Source organism: Engystomops pustulosus, chromosome 11 (assembly GCF_040894005.1).
Source record: "Engystomops pustulosus chromosome 11, aEngPut4.maternal, whole genome shotgun sequence".
Taxonomy (NCBI): Eukaryota; Metazoa; Chordata; class Amphibia; order Anura; family Leptodactylidae; genus Engystomops; species Engystomops pustulosus.
Genome location: NC_092421.1, coordinates 20,542,489 through 20,559,440, shown reverse-complemented (window position 1 = coordinate 20,559,440; position 16,952 = coordinate 20,542,489). Strand labels below are relative to the sequence as shown.

At 41.7% G+C, this 16,952-nt stretch overlaps 1 protein-coding gene across 2 annotated transcripts in view; it reads left to right on the top strand.

Annotated features, from left to right (window-relative positions):
• HTR7 (5-hydroxytryptamine receptor 7) overlaps positions 1–16,952 on the top strand; it is a 101,394-nt gene that overhangs the window by 62,389 nt on the left and 22,053 nt on the right. For both annotated transcript variants that reach the window (XM_072130050.1, XM_072130051.1), the window contains exon 2: positions 15,462–16,211. In XM_072130050.1, coding sequence (XP_071986151.1) covers positions 15,462–16,211 — 750 coding nt within the window. The remainder of the gene's footprint in view (positions 1–15,461; positions 16,212–16,952) is intronic.

Below are 16,952 nucleotides of genomic sequence, written 5' to 3'. Positions count from 1 at the left end.
GCTTGGGTCTGTCACCTCATCATCCTCCGATCCCTCAGTCTGCTCCCCCCTCGGACTTCCTGCCCTGACAACAACTTCACCACTGTCTGACAACCGTGTCTCCTCATCATCCGACACCTCTTTACACACTTCTTCCACTACGTCAATAATGTCATCATCACCCACAGACTGCGACTGGTGGTAAACCTGGGCATCGGAAAATTGCTCAGCAGCAACCGGACAAGTGGTTTGTGACTGTGGGAAGGGTCCAGAAAACAGTTCCTCAGAGTATGCCGGTTCAAATGCCAAATTTTGCTGGGAGGGGGCAGACTGGGGGGAAGGAGGCTGAGGTGGAGGAGCTGGAGGAGTGCTGATTTCGGTGACATGGGTGGACTGCGTGGAAGACTGACTGGTGGACAAATGGCTAGAAGCATTGTCCGCAATCCACGACATCACCTCTTCGCACTGTTCTGGCCTCAACAGTGCTCTACCACGAGTCCCAGTAACTTGAGACATGATGAACCTAGGGAGTGTAGCTCTGCGGCGTTCCCCTGCTCCCTCATCAGCAGGTGGTGTCTCACCTCGCCCAGGACCACGGCCTCTGACCCCTGCAGTCGTTGGACGCCCACGTCCACGCCCTCGTCCTCTACCCCTAGCCCTCGGGTTAAACATTTTCCAAATGAAAAGGGTAAACTTTTAATTTTTTTTTTTTTTTTAACAAAACGATGCTATCCTATTGCTATGGCTAGTTTCTAACCTACACTGACAGCACACAACTAGATTTTGTGCTGTGCCTGATGACTTTGAGCTATAAAATGAAATAAAGGTAAAAAAAAATAAATCAGCAGACTCTGCCTAATTCTAATCAAACCCCTAATAAATTGTCCCACTTCGGTGTTTGAGGTGGATATGCGTGTCACTAAGAGCTAAACACAACGGTCGCAGGTCTCCCAGAAAATTCCTCACAATATGGTACTAGCTGCACTACTAATGCCAGCAAGCCCAGCCACAAGCAAACAAAAAAAAGGAAAATATAACGCTATTGTAGGCCTAAGTAAGCCGGTGGGGTTCTCCTATGGCTATTTTGTAGCCTACAATGAAAGCACACTGCTTTGCAAGATGAGTTTGAGCTATAAAATGAAATAAAGGTAAAAAAAAAATAAATCAGCAGACTCTGCCTAATTCTAATCAAACCCCTAATAAATTGTCCCACTTTGGTGTTTGAGGTGGATATGCGTGTCACTAAGAGCTAAACACAACGGTAGCAAGTCCCCCTGCAAATTCCTCACAATATGGTACTAGCTGCACTACTAATGCCAGCAAGCCCAGCCACAAGCAAACAAAAAAAAAATGTATAACGTTATTGTAGCCCTAAGAAGGGCTGTTGGGTTCTTGTAGAATCACTTCTGCCTAACACTATTCTAATAGAACACCCTAACGCTTTCCCTGACCAGCAGCAGCTCTCTCCCTAGCAGCATCCAAACACAGAATGATCCGAGCAGCGCGGGCAGGGGCTAGTCTATTCCAGGGTCACCTGATCTGGCCAGCCAACCACTGCTATCGACGTGTAAGGGTACCACGTCATGCTGGGTGGAGTGCAGAGTCTCCTGGCTTGTGATTGGCTCTGTTTCTGGCCGCCAAAAAGCAAAACGGCGGGAGCTGCCATTTTTTCGAGCGGGCGAAGTATTCGTCTGAGCAACGAGCAGTTTCGAGTACGCTAATGCTCGGACGAGTATGTTCGCTCATCTCTACATGCGACACAATTTAAATGTGAAATCCCACACTTACTCCGAATCAGTCCGGTTGTCCGACGGCCATGCCTCCCGATTTGTGTTGCATGAAAGTCGACGCGATTGCACAAAAATCTGATCACGTGCGCCAAAATCCCCTGTTAAAGGCGGGGCAAAATGGAAATAGTCGGGAAACCCGACGGAAATGCGGTCCCTTAGTATATGTGCCCCGCCATATTTGAGCCTAGTGTCCCAGAAAATGAAGTCCTCCCATAGAGGGGCCTGTGAAGAAACACAGGTGTCATATTTGCGGATCAGTTGCCATCGGTATTTGCAGACGTGTTCAGGTATATGGAACAGAAACCCTTGATAAGTGATTCACAGATGAGTTGATGACAATTAAAAAATAACTATAAAGGGCACAAAAACTAGAAGGAATAGAACCTGCTCTATCTTTTGCGTCTCAGGCAGACGGCTCCTCTGCTGGGTTGTAAAAATTCACCGCTTTGTTCATGAGTCTACAGAAGCAAACGAGGATGTGTTCTACCTGTAGAAAATCCATTTAGCACACGTCCTCCTTGTGTGCAGGGGGCCAGCACAATCATGCAGCAATTACCTGCCAATTTTTTTTGTTTTTTGCACAAAAACAGATGACATACAGATGACTTGCAGACTGTCTTTGTGCACATACAACTCAGAAACCTGAAAATACTGTAGACACACTGACCTCAAAAAGGACAAGAGAGCCTTAGTTAGCGGCCAGAGAGAAAAAAAAAACTTTTGTCCACAAGATTCCTAAGGGCGCGGTCACACCGTACGCTTTGGTTGCGTTTTCATTGCGTTTTAAAATGCACTACAACAGCTGAGGAGAGGTGATTTGCCTAATTACATTACTGTTAACATTACAAAACGCATTGTACACGGGATGTTAATGCATGCCCGCCCCCTGTGCACTGGCCGTTTAAGGCTGCGTTCACATGTTCGTCTGGAATGCATTTCAAAAGGCAATCTAGGCGGAACAGTGAGGGGTGCGGCCCAATCTTATATGGATTTCTATAGAAACCAATGCAATCAGTTACAAGCACCCTGGGGTGCTTCTAGTTTTGATAAATGATGCGGGTGAGTCAGGTGATTTGTTTTTTTGACACTTTTGTCTGAAAAGTCTCACAAAAGTCTCAAATGTTTAAGCAAAATTTGAGATGTTTTCAGACTTTCACTTCTGGAAACATAGAAAACAACATGCCGAACTTTGTGAAACAGCATCAAAAGTTTTTTTCAATGGGTTTTAGGTTAAAGTGTCTTAACTTTCTCCTTTGTGAGAAAATAGAGAAAAAACGGGGTTAGAGGAGTGAGACGCGCTACATCCAAAGTGTATTATTGATTTTGGTTATTTTTATTGGAAAAGTGACAACGCGTTTCAACGCCGTAATGGCGTCTTCATCAGGTCAAAGCACTGTGGGGTTACATGGTAAAAGAACATGAGGTGACATAATTAGTTAGTTAATGAGTTAGTGGACACAGACATAAATAAAGAAGTACAAAAATACAAAAATACAAATATTGTGAAATGTACAGATATAGAAATAAAATATACACTAATACAAAGGAACCGGTAGATGGGTAGTGGGCTGTAATAGTGAATGTGAATATATTCGAGGGTCTGAGCAAGTGAGCTAAGGATTAAAAATAGGATGGTAAAATCAATAATTAAATAATTAAATAATTAAATAATTAGATTCAATAAAAAAATGAATAAACAGAGTGTGGTACATCAGTTGGTTAATAAATAAATTAATAAATAGATAAACTAATAAATTATTAAATTATTAAATTATTAAACAAGCAGTAAACATATGAGAGTGTGGTAAAGTCGGTGTGGAGGAGAGAAGGGAGAGGTACCTGCAGTGTGACCTGCGGTGTTGTGGGCAGATACTGTGCTGCCTAGGGATCCAATCCTGAGGAAGGGAATGCAGATGAGAGAACAAAGCATAAGAGACCGATGGAGTGAAAGCAGTGTGTGGGATAGAAAGTGGCGCTTACTTACCGCTGCAAACGGTGTAGCGGGGAGGGAGGCTGCGTGCTGACACCGGCGTGGGATGGACAGAAAGCGCGCCGGGTAGACACGCGGTTTTTTATTTGGTGTGGCAGGCGGCTGATTGAGGAAGATGCGGGGGCAGTGCGCCTGCGCGGGTTGCGGCACGGAGATATGGGTTGAGCGCAAGGTGAGTTTGAAGTAACTGTAATGTAATGTGCTGAGAGCAGGGAATGTGTGTATGTATGGGGATGAGAAGAGTAAAAGGATAGACTGAAGATGTGGGAAGATGAATTATTGGGGAAGATAGAAGAAATGAAGTGAAAATGAAGTGAATGATGCAGTAGAAAGAGGAGATGATGGATGGAAAGACATGGGAGACAGGAACGATTGTGGGGGGGATGCGCGTAAGAGGAGGAGTAAAGGAATTAACAAGAAATTATCAAAAGGAAGGTGATAGAAAACAGTCAAAAGGAGGAAAGAGTAAGTAGTGAGTAAGATGAATGGTTAAATGAGTAGTGAACCGGTTAAGTAAGGAAAAGATACAGGATGACAATGGAAGACCAAATGATGAATGATAATTGGGACAAGACAAGTAATTCTTGTTAAAATAAAAGTTAGGCTGTAATTCTAGTTGACTTTCGAAATACATAAATAAGTTAAATGGTAAAGTATAATAAATGATGAAATTAGATTGAAATGAAATAAAATTAACAATACAAATATAAAATAATAGATACAAAATACTAATAATGAATCAAATTAAATTAAATTAAAAATCAATCTACAAATTTAAAATTTTAAAATTTAAAATTTGCAATTTTCCATAAGAGGGTAAACAAAGAGCGACAATGATGGAATCCAGAAGAAGAGGAGGTGTGGATCATGGGGTTAGAATGATGTTTCGACCATGTCGTTAAGACCAGCGGGGGAGAGGGTGTCCAATTTGTAGATCCAGTATGATTCTCGCTGTCGGAGTTTCTGGAATCTGTTGCTGGTGGTGGAGGGGATCTCTTCGATCGGGGTGATCCTGATGTCACTGAAGTCCTTGCTGTGTTTGAGCGCAAAATGGCTCGAGACGCTGTGTTTCAGAAAGCCGTTTGTACTATTGGACCTGTGGTTATTCATACGGATGTGTAATTGCTGGGTGGTTCTGCCGATGTACTGTAGGTTGCATGGGCATTCAAGCAGGTAGATGATAAAGGAAGAGTGGCAGTTGAGGAAGGAGACAATTTCGAAAGACTCACCGGTGGTGGTTGAGGTGAAAGACTTTCTTTTGTGTTGGATGTTGAGGCAACATAGACATCTGGATGTGCCGCATTTGTAGGATCCTTTGAGTGTCAGAAAGGTGGTGGATTGGGTCTTAGTTGGTATCTTGAGTTTGTTGGGAGCGAGTATGCTGCGGAGGGTTTTGGCTCGTCTGAATGTGACTGATGGACGGTTGGGTAGGGAGAGTTTGAGATGAGGATCACTGAGTAGAATGGGCCAGTGTTTAGTCAGAATGCGTTTGATGTTGCTGTGGCTATTGTTGTATGTTGTGATGAAATTGAGTGGGGGAGTTTTAATGTGGTTTGGTTGTTGGTGAGATGGTGGTTTGCTTGGTTGGAGACAATGGTTCTGGGTAAGGGATAAAGTTTTGGTATATGCGTCTTGCACTAACTGTTTGCACTAACTTTCTCCTTTGTGTGTTTTTTTTTTGTCTGCATTTTTTGAGGTGCGTTTTTAATGCGTTTTTGAAAATGCAGCAATTTGTGGTTTGCATTTTGAAACGCATGTGCTTACATGCACAAACAGAAGGGAGTAGATGCCTGCATTTTTACAAATTCCAAGAGACACAGCTGCAAGTAATTAACGCACATCAGTCATTGCGTTTTAAAAAAAACGCAAACGCAAGCAAACATTTGAAAAATGCATGCGGAATAAATGAGTTCGTAATCACAGCTGAAACGCAACAAAAACACCACATGTGTCACAAGTCTCAAAAAAGCCAGAATTTTTTTTTAAATGCTCCCCATTAGGGCGCCTTCCCACGTGGAGTTTTTAAACGCATCCAAAATGAAAGGAGGAGGGGGCTTGACTAAAAGGCATATGCATTCGCATTGAAAAGCACGTGTTTCATTGGGAACGCATACGTTTCAGGCAAACCCCCCTCCAACTTGCGTTCTAGATGAGTTTAAAAACGCAAGAAAAACGCCACGTGGGAAGGTGCCCTGAGGGCGCGTTCACACGTTGCGTTTTGACCTGCGTTTTCATTGCGTTTGAAACGCATATACAACAGCTGAGGAGGGGTGATTTGCCTAATTACATCACTGTTAACGCATCCGTTAACAAAACGCATCGTAAACGCGATGTTAACGCATGCGTTAACATTGCGTTAACACATGCGTTTTGTTAACGCATGCGTTAACATTGCGTTTACAAACGTAAACGGTAATGTAATTAGGCAAATTACCTCACATCAGCTGTTGTATATGCGTTTCAAACGCAATGAAAACGCAACGTGTGAACGCGCCCTCAGTGTTTTGCATTGTTAACGTGTAAAACCGTTATACCGATCAGATGTATTTCTTTAGAAACACATTTGCAATTGGGCCAAACCCCTTCCTCTCTTCCAAAAAACACAAAAATAGCATCTTTCACCCAAAAGTTCATTCAGCTCACTGACCACCACTACCTGGAGTGCCGACACCCTTGTATGGCACGGTGGCTGAGTGAGTAGCGCTTCTACTTGCAGTGCTGGGGTCATGGGTTCGATTCCCACCCAGGTCAACATCTGCAAAGAGTTTGTATGTTCTCTCTGTGTTTGCATGGGTTTTCTCCGGGTCCTCTGGTTTCCTCCCACGCTCCAAAACATACTGGTTGGTTGTTTAGATTGTGAGCCCCATGGGAACAGGGACTGATTTGTCAGCACTGTGTAATCTGTGTGTGCTATATAAATAAAGAATTATTATTATTACGGACCATCCTCTTGGGTAGCCAAGTTAATGTACTCCTTTTTTTAAAGTTACTGTATACTGTATATATCCTGCAATATTTATTTTTTTTAGTTATTATTAAATGGCATAATTACATGTCATTAACCACACTAACCTGGAGTCATTTAAGCACCAGCAATAATGAGATATTCTCATAAAGTGCAAATGGAATAGTGAATTAGCGAAAGACGTGTACAATGCAAATTAACAACAACTGTATGTTGGATATTATGCAAATGTTAATAAAAACCGTTTAAAAAAATATTTATATATGTTCTGAAAAAAATTAAGTCCATGTAATAAGCATTTCTTTAACTCTGAATTGTCATGGAAACAACTTTGGCATAGAAACAATGTACAACACGAAAGAATGCTTAGAAAGGCTGCTATTAGCAGCAGGAAATGAATTAGAGAATTAATTGTACATTGTGGTTATTGGCTGCAGAACTTGTACAAGAAGCAGATACAGAAGAGTAACACAGGAAAAATGTTCCTAGTTGTCCAAATCCTCAGGCTGCGTTCACATGTTCCATTTGGATTGTATTTCAAACTGCGATCCAGACGGAACAGGGAGGGGGCTCAACCCCATCACATATGTGTTTCAATAGAAACTCATCCGATTGGTAATAAGTACCTTGTAAACAATGCAAAACACCGGGAGCTTTCTTATGAAATATCATATGCCCATAACCTCCCTGTTCCGACTGCGTTGTGTTTCAGAATGCAACATGGATAAATTACTAGTGTTGGTTTCTCAGAAACTGTCTTTAGGATAGGTGATAAAAATGTAAGATAGAAGGCGGTCTAACACCCAGCACCCTGTTTGGCCGCTTAAAGTAGTAGCAGCAGTCTGGGAACATGGTAATTACATTGGGGCACATTTAGGGCCGTTCCACACTTGCAAGTGTGATGTGATGAACTCGCATCACACTCGCAGCGCATGCTGCCCAGATTGCACGGCCCGAACGCTGCAAACCGGGAGTGAACTGACATGCTGAGTTCAGTTTCGGTTTGCAGCATTCGGGCCGAGTGATCCAGGCAGCATGCGCTGCGAGTGTGATGCGAGTTCATCGCATCACATTCGCAAGTGTCGAACGGGCTTTACTATGGGTCGCTCTGCACTTTAGTCGGGCAGTGTGCGTTCTCCATGGCTAAAATGTCTTGCACAGGTATTTAAGAAGTATCTCCGCTGCTTTTGTGTTGCACGCGAACCTTTTTGTGGCACAGCTGCGCTGGCTTCCATGCGGCACAACAGAGTCGGACCGAGCACCATTTTTAACTTGCAAATTGTATTGCACGCCCTATGTTAAAGGTGCACCACAAAAAAGGTGAACTCTGTCAGGCCAGTGCGGGGAAGCGACACATTCATGATTTCTGGCGCACGTTCTTAATGAATCGGTCGCACCAAGCATTATACATGGAAAAAGCACTTTTAGTGAAGTTTCAGTCTTTCTGAGTAAATGTGCCGCATTGTGTATATGTAGTGTCCCGAAGTACAACTTTAATAAGGGTCAATTTGCATCTCCTTTTAGGCCGGCGACGCACGTGGCATTTTGAAACGCATCTGTTTTTTGACCGTTTTTGTACATTTTCCAATTATCCTCATTAAGATAATTGGAAAAAACAATCAAAAACAGATATGTTTTTTAAAAAAACGCATGCGTTTTTAAAACGCACACATTTTTTAACGAACTGCTTAAAAACAGCCTAAAAACGGGACAGCAATGGGCTAACGGCATCCAACCGGTGCGGCACCGTACCGCTCCGTACCCCATAGAAAGATAGGACATGTCCTATCTTTTGACGAAAGATAGATTCCTATGGAGAAGGGCGGGGGTGAGTGGTGCTCCCTCCTCCTCCTCTCCCTGCGCGCCACCATATGCCTGTCATTTTATGGTACGGTGGGCAACGGCCTTCTGAATGTAGCCTTAGTCTGTTTGTAGAAATATATTAATCAGAATATAAAAATTATATCCCAAAAGTCCCAAAAGTAAGACATCAAACGAAAAAAAAGCAAAGGTTTATAGCAATTGTAATTTCAAAACATCTCCATGGAAAATGATTGTTTATATTCCTGATTAGCAGGGATTGCTGTCCTTTTAGACATTCCCATTTTTCCATGAGGTGCGCTATATTTCTCACCTCCTTTTCTACAAGTGAGTATTCATGCATACGGTATGGAGCTAGTCTTTTAATTAAATCTCATATCCCCGATGACTCCAGATTATTCCATTTAGAGGATATCTCTGTTCTAGTAGCTGCAAAGATTTCACTTACTGCCCATCTGCTGGTATTTTTCTGGTATCAATTCTATTCCAATGTTTAACAAAGCTAATTCTGGACTTGGGTCTATCTGTCTATTGCTTAATCTTGTAATTAATATGAAAACTTGTTTCCAGAGATCTTTAATATTAGGGCAGGTCCAACAGATGTGATCTTATTAGCCACAGGCTCTTTTTTATGATTTTTTAAAAATCTCTGATAATCTTAGTGAAGTTAGATATAATCCTAATTGTATTTTTATTAGTGTCTCTAAATGGTTAAAATGGATAAATAGCTTACAAGAAGATCTTATAGCCCAGTGGTGGCGAACCTATGGCACTGGTGCCAGAGATTGCACTCGGAGGCCTCTCTGTGAGCACACGGGTTGTCTCCCAGGCACAGAGTTTGCCAGACATGACACCTTCCTGCAGTCTCAGGTAGTCCAAGTTGTGCCCTGCTATTTTAAAGTGGCCCATCCTGTGCTGCTTGGTCCTGTCCGAAGAGTGAAAAGTTGTAGACAGGGTCGGATTGGAGCTCAAAGATTCTGGTACCAATAAGTTTGTTACTGCCTAAATTGCCGTTTTGGCACTTTGGGAAAAGCTAGTGTGTTTTGGGTCTTATTTTGGGCTCTCGATCTTTAAAAGGTTCGCCATCACTGTTATAGCCCCTTCTTCAAGTCTGGGAAGTAAAGCTCTTATTCAGTTGATGTTCACAATTTAACATACAGCTTAGTTTATGTTTAACCCTTTCAGGGCCTTGTCCTTTTTTGTTTTTTTCATTTTCATTTTTCACTCCCCACAATCAAAAATCTATAACTTTTTTATTTTGACTCGTACAGAGCTGTGTGAGGGCTCGTTTTCTGCGTAACAAATTGCACTTTATAGAGATGGTATTTATTATTCCCTGCCATGTACTGGGAAGCGTGAAAAAAATTAAAAATGCATTCATGTTTTCATACATTTACAAAAATTAAAATCTCATGTAGACTTTTTTTTATTTTGCCATCTTCTGGCATTAATACATTTACATTTACAATTACATTTACATACTACATAGTATTGGGATTTTCCTCCTCATTCATTACAATGTGCTAATACCACATTGTAATGAAAGGGTAAAAACGAGACAGCCTCAGGTCTTCGGAAGATCCGAGGCTGTCATGGTGATGGATCGGCGCTCCCCGATGATGTCGCGGGGAGCGACGATCCTCGGCAAGAAGGCGGTGCCCATGCAGCTTTGCCAACGGCAATTTGCGGATTAACGCCCACAATTGGTGCTAGCACCGATCGTGGGTGTTACCGGTAAGTCTTTGCTGCGATATGCAGCAAAGACTTACCGGCTATGGAAAGGGCTCAGCTCGTAAAAGGGTTAAAGGAAATCTACCATCAAAATCCATTATGATAAACCAGGGACACTTACTCATAGATCCAGGCACCGAGACTGTGGTGATCTTCTCTTATTTGTTATTCATGGCCTTCTTCCTTCTAAAATCAACTTCTATCATTTTAAAATTAAAATTATGAGCCTGAAGTTTTCCAGGGGGTGTTACCAGAGCCCCTCTTCTGCTCCCCCTGCACTTCCCCATACTGCTGCCTGATTTTATTTCACAAAAGCAGAGGAAGTTTCAGCTGACAGTGGGAGGGGGGAAGTGCTTCTTGCTCACTGTAACAGCCTGTCAATATTCCAAAGGATATCAGACATTCTTTTTTTTCGATATTTTGAAATCTAAAATTAGAAGAAAAGTTAAGGCAGATTTACACTGATGTGTCCGTTGTGTTATGTTTCTGCTTTGCTTCAGTTTTTTTGTTCACATCCTTTTTTATATCTGTTATGATTTTGTTGGTCTGTATTTTTTTTTCATGTCCACAAAAAAAAAAAAAATGAAAGGCTTTACATAACACCTGGCTCCACAATATCAAACTGGAGGAAAAAAACTGGTTCCCCAGCATCATCGGTGCTAAACAAATGGATCTGTCACCTTCTTTTTGTGCTGACCCTTAGGGGGTCATTTATCTCAATCTTTTCTCTTTGTTTTCCTTTTTTCATTCAATACCTTTTATACCATGTTTTTAGTGACACAAAGGGATAGCTCAAAATAAAAAAAATTTTTAAAAAGACCTTCATTTTTAGTTTTTTGGTGGGGGGTTTATAATGTATATTATATGTTTTTCCAGTTTTCAAATTATCTCAAAATTACCATTATAAATTAATTCCGTAGTGTGTGATTTTCAGTTTGATAACTTATATGTATATGTACAAAACAAGAACATGGTGTATGTACGAGGACGGTTCAATAAGTACCTGTGTTAGAAATGAAGACACCATTTAAAAAAACATTTTTTTTTATATTTTTCAACATAGTCCCCTTCTATAAAGATACACTTCTCCCAACGTTCCTGCCATTTTTTTAACCCCTCCAAAAAATAGGATTTATCGAACTCTCCAAAATACGCCTTTGTCTCAGCGATGACTTCCTCTTTTGAGCTAATTTTTTTTCCCGCGGGCCATTTTTTCATGTTAGTGAACAATAAAAAGTCGCAGGGAGCCAGATCGAGTGAATACAGGGGGTGCGGCAGCAATTCATAACGCAATTCATGCAGTTTGGCGGTGACAACTCTGGATGAATGTGCTGGTGCGCTATCTTGGTGAAACATCACCTTCTTTTTCTCCAAATGCGGCCGTGTCTGCTTCAATTTTTTGTTTAAGCGGTCCAATAACTCACTGTAGTTTTGTCTACTGATCGTTTTTCCTTTTTCTAAAAAATCCATGTGGATGACGCCGTTCACATCCCAAAAAATCGTCGCCATGATCTTCCCGGCCGATGGGACCGTCTTCGCCTACTATGGAGCAGATTCACCGGGAGAATTCCATTGCTTTGATTGTTGCTTATTTTCTGGTGTGTAATGATGAATCCATCTTTCATCAACGGTGACAACTCGACTCAAAAACTCCTTCGGATCTCACTGACTTTGCTCCAAACACTGCTTCCAAGTTAACAGCTGCATCCGCTTGTTGTCCACCATGAGCAATCGCAGCAGCCATCGGGCCGACAATTCTTTCATCGCCAACTTATTATATAAAATATTAATTGCCCTTCCGGTCGACACAACTACGGCCTCTGCTACTTTGCACACTTTAGTTTGTGGATCAACGACTATCATGTCGTGGATTCTTTGAATGATTTCCTCGGTAACCGTGTCTGCCGGGCATCCTGGTCGTCCACGTTTAAATTCGTTGAACCAATATCGAACTGTGGTCATAGATGGCAAGTGTCCCCATAAACAACATCCAACTTTGTTTTTATCTCCTCGCATTTTTTCCCATCCAAAAACAAAAAGCGAACGATACTTACCTATCAATATGAAATTATGGATTTAGGAGAATATAGTGCCTACTCTAGAATCTTTTTGTATATGGCTACCCTTTCCAAACCTGAGAGGAGACAATGGAGTATACTGCTGCCAAACATGTCTTGTGTTAGGGCATGTTGAACTGTAAGGCTCCATTCACACTGCAAGCAAGTTTGCGACAGGATATATGTCCCCATAGACAGCTATTGCGACCCGGCAGCGGTACAGTGCCACACATGGGTCACACCATACCGTACATGGGGAAAAGATAGAGCCGGCTCTATCTTTCACCGTACATACAGCCGGACAGCGCTGTTTGCAATGGAGAGCGGAGAGGTGAACAGTGGTCAGTGACCACTGGTCACCCCTCTTCCTCTCCTGCATGGCCAGGCGAGCATACGGTATTGCGTATGTAGCCTAACATTTCTACCCTTTTCTTCCCGCAACTATTTGTCCAGGGTAAATCAGTATGTTTGGACAATGTTAATGTTTACCTTAAGCTTAAGAATGCACTTTGGGAAATGGAATATGCCATTAAACAATTGTATCAGTTTTAATTGTTATCCCTTATCCACAGGATATGGGATAAAATTCTGATTGATGGGGATCCCAGGGGCTTGCAAGAACAGGGGTCCCGCTCTCTCACAAACTGATGCAAGTCAAATGCGTCAATTCGATATTATAGGAATGTTGGAAATTTCTTAGCACAGCGCTATCTACATCACATAGTGAATGGTAGCGCTGGACATTGTTGAGCGCTGAGCAATTACTGACACTGCCATAGTATTGAATGGAGAATCAATGCGCGTGCTGGGAAAGGGACCCCTGTTATTTTGATTGATGAGGGTCAATTCTTGCGATTTAGGGAAAACTGTCAAACTTAGTATAACCCCTTTAATTATAAACTCCACAATGATTTCTAAGTGAATAAGATTGATATTTCAAATTCACACCTATATATAGAAATTCTATACATCTTCCTTACTGTATATTCAGCAGATTACAATGAGCTTCATGAAAGTCATGTTCTTATTCTGTCTTCTGTGGCCTGAATTCTTGGCCTTATTCCTATATATTCAGTATCCAGTAATATTTTTCTTGTCTCCCTGGCTTCCCACTGTTCTTATGCCAGGTAGAAACTAAAGAGAGAACACGTATGGTAATGAGCATTTTATTCAGACATGACTTTGATGAATTAGCCAATGTGATTCTTGTCAGCTGTGACACAATCAGGAAATGTTAGCACGTTACTTCTTTTGTTGTGTATATCAACCTGTTAAATCTCTCGGGAAAATGTCTATTCAACACTTTAGCTAATATTAGCTATCAGAAATATCTGTTTGAATAGGCTTTATACTGACATTGAAAATGAATATTTATTAGTTGATTTAAGCATTTAATACATTATCTAATTTACATTTTTACTAACCTGGAATAAAGGAGTAAAGGAGGGCGTAATTTTGCTCTTAGGAATACAGCAAGATTGCGGCTCCGGTATTCCACCTGTGTCAATTTGGCAAGTATCTGACGGTTGTGCCCCTCAGGGTTGTCTCCATGGTTTTAGTAGGCCCCTAGGTGACAGAGCCTCAGTGGGACCATTTAAAGTGAACTCACATGGCGGCATTAAAAATTAAGGAAATAGGGAATATTTTAGGGAACAGGAGACTCTGTAGCCGGCACACGTGATCCAAAGACCATCATCATGTGCGCCGGCTTCAGAGCCGTCGCATACCATGTGGAGCGCCGCTTCGGGGGAACCAGGACAGGTGAGTTTTTAGATTCCGAGTGGGCCCCTCCAATACCCCAGAGCCCCGGCCTTGCCCAAGTTAGCCAGGTGCTGGTGCCGGCCTGGTTATGTGGGCCCCCCTACAGCTCTGGGTATGATAGTGTTGGCGCCTGCCCTGGTGTCCCTACTGCTTACTAGAACAAAGTGGCAGCAGAACTATAGGCTTTTCAGTTTTAGGGTAGCTAATGCAGTACATTTGGAAAGTTTTCGCACCCTACCACATTTTCTTAAATTATTTCCTAGTGCTGAAGTCAAAAACTGGCAAATCCCCTCCCCCCTTTCAACAATTTGCACCTGATCCCCCATGCAGACTTTTATATATTTTTGAAAATATGTTAAGTAAAAACTGAAGATTTACATGGACCTATGCATTAGAGACCCTTTGCTATATGGAATTGAGATTTAACTCTGGTGGCCAGCCATTTCTCTTGCGCATGTTTAAGATTATTCCACACCTTGGTGGACATGTTACTTTTTTAATTTTTTTTTAATTTCATTTTTGCACATTTTTTGCTCCCATTGTGGGATTATTTGCATTTTTCTTTTGATCCCACCACAGTCTTTTGCAGTATTCCTAAGGTATCTGTGCAAGGCAGATGTTTTCTTTGATTTGCACCTTCTTCACCCCCTATTTTTGAGCAAATTAGAACCTTTTTAGGTGCAAATAAAAGTCCAATTGACCCATACTTATTACCATATATGTCTTAGGATGTGTCTAAAAAGTCTCAAAAAATAAAAAATGTCCCACCAACAAAGACAATTCACACCATTAAGAATACCACATGTTCTTATGTATCTTATGTAATATTCTATTATCCTCAGAGGTGGGTTTATATTTATGTTTATGTAATTATTTATGGCATATCCTATCTATTTTCCAAATTTGGCAACCTTCAAAAAGTTTTTTTTTTTTTTGCTAAATTTTGTGCATACATAATTACACTCAATACATTAAGCATTTAACTATAGAGACGTATCCATCCATGCATAATCATGCATGGCCAATATCATCAAAGTCTTTCCAATTTTATCAAGAGGCCAATGTGCCCGCAGAGCAATGAATGTTAAGTGACCTGTAGGATAGTAAAAGGTCCAACATTCAAGAAAATGAGTTGGTCCCCGTCCCCTGATTAACCTCCAGTGTTAACTACTTTACAGAGCTACATTTCATCTTCAATTAATAATATTACAATCTGTAAACTCTCAGCAATGTCATAAGTAAATTGAAAAGTAGAGCCTTTGGTGTACCCCAGCTACCCATGGGATAAGACAAACCACACGTCGGTCACGATGCAACTGATACATGAGACATTTGCAATAATTTAACACTGTTGTGCTTATTTTCAGGTATCTTGGAATCACCCGACCCCTGACCTACCCAGTGAGGCAAAACGGGAAATGTATGGCCAAAATGATCCTATGTGTCTGGCTCCTTTCTGCCTCCATCACGTTACCTCCTCTCTTTGGTTGGGCTCAGAATGTAAATGACGACAAAGTCTGCTTGATCAGTCAGGATTTTGGTTACACCATTTACTCTACAGCGGTTGCCTTTTACATCCCTATGTCGGTTATGCTGTTCATGTACTACAGAATATTCAAAGCTGCTAAGCGAAGCGCAGCCAAACACAAGTTTGCCGGATTCCCACGATCAGAAGAAAGCGAAGGAATGATTGCGGCAAATGGAGTGGTAAAAATACACAAAGAATCGGAAGAATGTACAAATCTATCCAGATTACTGAAAAATGACAGAAAAAACATTTCCATTTTTAAAAGGGAACAGAAAGCAGCTACAACACTTGGGATTATTGTAGGGGCTTTCACTGTATGCTGGTTACCTTTTTTTATACTTTCAACTGCAAGACCATTTATCTGTGGAACAGAGTGCAGCTGTATTCCCTTGTGGATGGAAAGGACATTTTTATGGCTGGGATATGCAAACTCTCTGATCAATCCTTTCATTTATGCCTTTTTTAACAGAGACCTGAGAACAACCTATCGAAATCTGTTACAATGCAGGTACCGAAATATCAACAGGAAGTTGTCTGCTGCAGGGATGCACGAGGCTTTGAAGCTTGCAGAAAGGCCTGATCATACCTTGTAAGAATATATTCTATAATATTCTATATTACCTCATCTTGTGTGGTGCATAGGACCTGAAACACAATCTTCCAGTCTGTGCCAAACATTTCGGGTTCAGGTCCCCAAACTCGAAATTGGACTTCAGCCATAAGTTCATGTTCAGCACTCAAATTCACCCCCTCCAAAAACAAAATTAAAATTCTGCCCCCACAGGCCGCAGAAAATGCAGGTAGCAGTTAAAGGGTGAACATTAGAGATGAGCGAGCACTAAAATGCCCGAGTGCTCGTTATTCGAGACGAACTTTTCCAGATGCTCGAGTGCTCGTCTCGAATAACGAGCCCCATTGAAGTCAATGGGAGACTCGAGCATTTTTTCAAAGGGACCATGGTTCGGGAATAAAATGTGTTAATTAATTGAAAAAGAAGGTCTTCTGATAAGTTAGCAGATGTATGCAAACATCTACAATCTATTCTTCACTGTTCCGCGCGTATATTATCTCCCGACAAGTTAGCAGATGTGAAGAACAGTGAAGAATAGAATAAAAACAGTGAACACAGCATCATTTAATTGAAAAACACAGTGAAGAATAGATTGCAGATGTTCGGCACATCTGCTTACTTGTCGGGAGATACGCTGTCCCGGGATCCGCTGCTCTTCTTCCACTGAAGTCTCCCCGATGTCTCCGTGCTGCTGCCTGATGTCTCCGTGCCGCTGCCCGATGTCTCCGTGCCCCGATGTCTCCGTGCCACTCCCCGATG